The sequence below is a fragment of the Oryzias melastigma genome, linkage group LG13, assembly GCF_002922805.2.
Source record: "Oryzias melastigma strain HK-1 linkage group LG13, ASM292280v2, whole genome shotgun sequence".
Lineage (NCBI taxonomy): Eukaryota > Metazoa > Chordata > Actinopteri > Beloniformes > Adrianichthyidae > Oryzias > Oryzias melastigma.
In genome coordinates, this window is record NC_050524.1 from 12403278 (window position 1) to 12409598 (window position 6321).

General features: G+C 41.1%; 1 protein-coding gene across 2 annotated transcripts in view; it reads left to right on the top strand.

Moving 5' to 3' along the window:
• Nucleotides 1-4930, top strand: part of lrfn1 (leucine rich repeat and fibronectin type III domain containing 1) — a 183968-nt gene extending 179038 nt beyond the window's left edge. For both annotated transcript variants that reach the window (XM_024277408.2, XM_024277409.2), the window contains one exon: nucleotides 3018-4930. In XM_024277408.2, coding sequence (XP_024133176.1) covers nucleotides 3018-3906 — 889 coding nt within the window. In that variant the 3' untranslated portion in view covers nucleotides 3907-4930. The remainder of the gene's footprint in view (nucleotides 1-3017) is intronic.
• Nucleotides 4931-6321: the final 1391 nt, after the last annotated feature.

The window sequence follows — 6321 nt, forward strand, 5'->3', positions numbered from 1 at the left end:
TATATATATATATATATATATATATATATATATATATAAACAAAAAAAAGGCCTTTAAAAACAGCCTGCCTGCCTAAGAAATGACCGGCTGAATAAAATAAACAAAGAAAATGTTTTCCTAAATGTTTTGCTCTGTAATGTTTGTGGAAAAAGAATATAGGAAGGGCACAATGGACCGGCAATACATTGACGGACGCATAAACAAAACAAACAGACTATGTTTACGACACATTGTTACTTTTCAACTTTTAATATCAGGTCATATTATAGTTTTCAGGAACAGATGGGGTTAGTGACTCGCCTGTCTGTGGTTCTTTGCTTTTAAAAATATTAGAACGTAAATCATGGAAAACAAAAAAAAAACAGAACAGAGACTCAACAAAGATCACCTGTTTTGTTTTTGTTTGTTTGTTTGTTTGTTTTTTTAGTAAATGCAATTTGCTTCCATAGATTGTGTCTACCTTATATATAAAATACTTTCTGAGCTGCAGCAGCACAGCAGTATAGTCTCATCAGCTTCTTGTCTAACTTGAGCACAGTTAGCAAAATAAATCCTCTCCAGGATCGACTGTTCTGCTTCATTGTTTCTGCTCTGGAGACGCACAATTATTTTATAATGATCTCAAATTGATCATAGACTATAAGCTCTTTAGGCTCCAAAGTCTGGCATTCCAGTTTTGTATCTTTCATATTGTGTCTGCATTGTGTCAAATGTTATCTGTGATGTCCATCACTCTCCTGCCTAAAAAGACTTAGATCTTAATTTGAATTTTTAGAAAGAAAACAGAAAAAAGGTTCTTTTGAAACCTTCCTGAAAGGGTTTCTTTCATGCAAAGCAAAATGTAAAATTGATTACAAAATCCTTGGAAAAGACTGAAATGATTTTTTCATGGCTTTACTTTGAAACACGTTATGTAAATGAACCCCATCCCAGATTTTTGGTTCCAAATTGATGACTTTTGCAGCTTTTATCAGATCTAATGAGTAGCCCTCCTGTATAATTTTCTCATTCTCTTTTGGCGTGGAGACGAGTGTTGTTTTGTCTTTAGGTTGTACATTATCACCTACAAATAATAACCATCAAAATGTCCCTTGAAGGAATAGAAACAAGCTTCTAATCATATTATCGCTAATGTTGACCTGGAGACAAAGCCTCTCTCCTGTGTATTTAGAGTAATCTCACAGTTGCAGAGGAACCATGGCCTGAGGTGATCACATATACAAACTGTCTTCACAACATGCATCACTTGTCCTGCAGCCTGCAGCCATTGTCATACAGTCTGTTCATCAAACATCCAGCCGTCCTACTGTTTTTATCACCTTGCTTTACTTTTATGCAAAAAGTTAAAAGAGAAAATATCAGTTTTTAAGATTTTTTTCATTTTCAAATAGAAAAAAAATGGCTAATAATGGCTAGAATTTATGCTCTCAGATACAGTCACTAATTCAACTCCCAGCATGCAATGGTGAGGCATTGGTAGAATCTTCAACCAACCTACTTTTTTTTTAAATTGTTGACGTGGTCATGACTGTAGAAGGCGGCAGTCGCCCCATTAATTAAATCGGTCGTATCGCCAGCCTTCAGCAGTTTTGATTGGACGATGTGTAGACTGGGTGGCAGCAGTCCATATCGACTGCCACCGGCCGCCAGTCACACCACTGGTCGTTTGCAACTCAGATTTCATCCACACATTATTATCTTGTCAATTTACAGATTTGTAGACAACAAGAAAGCACAAATTCGTCAATACGCAGGTCTCAGAGTCGCTGTGGTGCTTCCAACGCCATGATGAGTTTGAGCAGCATCACATCCATATTTTGACCCATGGTGATCGCCAGATCCACGTCTGGTCATTGCTGGGACGGCAGCACAGTGGCAGTAGGGTGGCAGTCTGAAATCAGATGATTTTAAGGGCCTAGGAGACTCTCCCATCAGTCACCCACCTATCACTGGACAGCCGCCGCGTGACTTCCCAACACATTCTCACTCCCAGCTCGTCACATTTTTTACATTTTGGGTGTCCAAAAAACTCGCCGTTTTTTGACGTTCTGGCTGTTTGTAGAATAAACCGATCCAATCCTGGTACCCTAACCCTAATCTGTATCCGGGCACAGTTCGGCTCCTGTAGCACACCTGGTACTGCGCACTGTTCCGAATTAGGGTACCGGTACCAGGTTTGGATTCTTGTATTGGAGTGTGTCCCAAGGACCAGTCCGTGTCCAGTACCACATCCGGTATCGCATCCCAGTGGTTATGGACCCTTGATTTTATGAACTGCCAGCACGTCAGAAAACGACAAGTTGGGGACACCCAAATTGTTTCAATTATTCCTAAAACATCTGCTGCTACCACGCGGCTTCTAAAAATACAACTCCCAATTACAAATTCCTCCTACCGGTGCCATTTTGGGATATGTGACCGTAGACTTATACAACTTTATCTGATGTAATACAACCTACGCAAATGTGCACGTGTGATCATTGTGATTACAGGTTAAATTCAATTAAAGACAAAGTCATAATGACCTAAAAGGACAAGAAATTTTCTGAAAATCAAAATTTAGAACAAAGGTATGGGAGCAATCTATGTCAGCATATGGTCCTAACATATAGAATAAACTGAACAAAGGAACCAAAAATACAAATAATTGTTTCTTTTAAAAGTATTATTAAAAATGAGATGCCAAGCAAATATTATATATAACGTACTTTTAATAGATAACTCCACTGAACCTTGTGTTGGTAAATATGATTAAATGAGGGTTTGTGTATGAAAATGTGTATGCTATAATGTTTATTTTAAATGTAGGCGGGGCTTAATATTTAAAAATAATGCTATTTCCTTTACTTTGATTTACTTAGTTGATTTAGCAATGGGGCAAATAATAAGTTTAATTAATTCTGCTCCTTTTCATTTACTGTTATAATTTCAATTTGTTTTATTTTAATGTCATGTGTTAGTAGGTGAAATAAGTTGCAGAATATTCATCAATGTGGTTTTTGTCTTTGTTCTGCAGAATGATCCCTTCCACCAGCAAGAGCTTCTTGATCAATGACCTGGCAGCGGGGCGAGAGTACGACCTTTGCGTGCTGGCGGTTTACGACGACGGCATCACTTCATTAACGGCGACGCGTGTGGTCGGCTGTGTGCAGTTCCACACGGCCGGCGAGGTCAGCCAGTGCCGCTTCATGCACAGCCAGTTCCTGGGCGGCACAATGATCATCATTATCGGCGGCATAATCGTGGCCTCCGTGCTGGTGTTCATCATCATCCTCATGATCCGCTACAAGGCCTACAGCAGCCCGGTGGTCAGCAAAGCCAAGAACGGCTCCAGTGTGCACCTGCAGAGCGGCGGCAGCCAGCAGCAGCTCCAGCGCTCCGTCTCCAAGCAGCCGCCCGACGAGGGACTCCGCGAAGCCCAGGCGCCGATGGAGTGCATGGCGCTGGTGGAGGACACCAAGAAGGAGGGTCCGACTGACATCACTGCCATACTGGAGGTGGAGCTGCCTTCGGGCGTGGACAAGCTAAAGCGACGGGCCAGCATGGATGCGCAGCGCTCTGGCCCGCCGTCAGAGGACACGCAGACGGACAGCAGCCTGACAGGCTCTACCATGTCGCTATGTCTCATAGGCCCCAACGCTGGCACGAAGGAAGCTCCCCGGCTTAAGGACAAGAGGAACGTCCTGGCCAGCGTGGGGCTGCCGCCCAACGAGCTGGCACGAACTAGGCACAGATTCTCTTTTGACGGTGGAGATTACTCCATATTTCAGAGTCACAGTTACCCACGCAGGGCGAGGACGAGGTGGCACAAGTCCACCAACCAGCTCAACTTGGAGTCGTCGCCACTCGCCAACAGGAGAGTTACATTCAGCAGCACCGAGTGGATGCTTGAGAGCACAGTCTGAGGAAAAGCACGGTCGCCAAAAATATTAAAAAAACAACAAAAAGGCTCAGCTTCTCAGAGACATAGATATGTACAAACACAAATGTCTCCATGCCATAAAACACAACCTCCCTGCGTTCAGCAGGTGATTACAACAAGCACATCTGCTCACACATGCTATATTTCTGTGAGTTGCTGGAAAGGAAGGAACACCGTCTCCCTTCATCACGCCTCCCCCGTCATCCTCCCAGAGAGATTTGTTGTCCTTTCTTTACGCAGCGGTGCCTTATTCTTAAAGTGTACGAATGGAGGATGCTGCTCACTGTTGTCATGAAACCTTTTCCTGTCTGTCATTGCCTCCCACTCTGATTGTGTGTGTGGGGGGGAAATCTGGATTTTTAATTGCTTCTCATTTTTTTTGTAAAAGGGAGGTGTGGTGTTTGGATGTGACTGTTTAACTGTAAAAAAACGGGAAAAAAAAGAGAAACGACAGCAAGAAAAAAAAATAACAAACCCTCCATCGAGCAGTTAACTGTAAAGTGAACAGCCAGGTGTCCTGTTATGTCAATCATCTTTTTGGGATGTTAAAAAAAAAAACTTGCACAGAAGACACGAGATACTCGGACAAGTATCACCACCAATCTATACAACAACAACAAAAAAAAAGAAAAATTTTGAAATACAAATTTCTAAGAGGATGGATGTGGGGAAATCTGCCGTGGATTCCTCGGACTATAAGATGTTCAATGACTATTGTTCCAGATGTGACTGTATATTAATCGGTACCGTATCTGGCTGGTCTAGATCAAAGACGACAAACGAAAAAAGACATATATAAATATATTAAAACATTTGGTGTATGTGTACTAACTATGTAAGTAAGTAAGTCATTTGTCACATGACTTTTTACAGAGCATTTTGGGTGTTGGCTGCAAGTTTTTACATTAAAAACCTGTGTCATCACACCACTTCCTATTTAGTATGTCGACATTTGGATCATTTATCCCCCTTCGCAGAGGGGTATTAAATTTTTTTGTGTGGGTTAACCGTTTCAGTGGTGTTTGGGTTTTTTTTCTTCTTCTTGTGAGTGCAGACGCATGAATGGGGATGATGAATATTTGATTTCTCTGCACTATTTATAAAGCTTCTGTGGGAGCCGAGCTGGGATGTGTGACGACGAGGGACGCGCCGGCTGGAAATGGACCCGAATACCAAAATAAAATTGCAGGCAGTGGTTATAATTGCAGGGGTGTGAGACGGGGTGCACCACAAGGGGGAGACACAACTTTGCAAGTTTTTTTTTTTTTAATTAGTTGCAGACTGACTCCAGTGAAGGATGCATTAAGAGCCATCATTAGCAGAAGCCACGAGCAGCATCCTGCACTTAAGAGTTTGCAGCTCTAAATTTAGTCCAGTTTTACTGCTGATAACATTTCAAAAACAACTAAAAACACATTTTTAAACTGTTTATAGCTAAAATGTTTAATTTCCTGCAGGTGTAGCTGGTTCATTACATGGCATTTACCCCTAAAATACTTTCGCTTTAAAAAGCTACACCATCACTTATGCTGGGTAATTTTTACCAATACACAATAAAAAATATTTGTCATTAAAAAAATAGATCAAAATACGACAACCATGATTAATAAGAGTATTTTTCTTTTATTTTCAACTGTGGAATATAAAAAAAGAAAAATACAAACAGGAAAATCCTAAAAACATGCTTTAAAATGACTGAAACATAAAGAATTTGAGGGAAAAAAATCCTAAAATAAATAAGAATGAAGTTGGAGACTTGACCACTAATCCCTGGGACATGTCAGACTTCATGACACTCAGAAAAATGTTAAAAAATCATGTAAATACTTTAGCTCGGGTGAAAATCCCCCGATGATAGTGCTCTGGGGATAACTAGAATTAAATGTACTGGTTGGACCACATTTATGAAACATTCATTCAGAAAACAAAAAAACACCGTAATGGAGGGTAATAAATGTGTTCATTTTGCAGCATTTTATGGCCTTTAGCGACATATCTTTTAACGTCCTTGTCATAAAGATTGATGCCGCACTAAAAACAATGCAATAGTGTAATCAGTAAGCAACAAATCAATGCAATGGAGTGGTGGGAAATAATTGCACATTGACAAACAAGAAAAAAAAACAATAAATTGCAGATGGTTTTAAGGTAAATTTGATGCTATGGAACAAGATGACACAAAGTGGATACAGCTGCTCAGCAGAGATTGAGATAAAAAACAAGCTGCTCAGACAGGAGAGAGATGAGAGCACGGCAGAGGGAGGGCAGTCATACGGGCGCTTCTCAATGCTTCGAAGGCCACGTCTCAGATCTCTTCAATTCGGAGCCAGTTCTCATCCAGAGCAGGCACAATACACGGCCTCCGTGCTCTTTCTGGGGTGTAAGTTCTCAGCTGTCA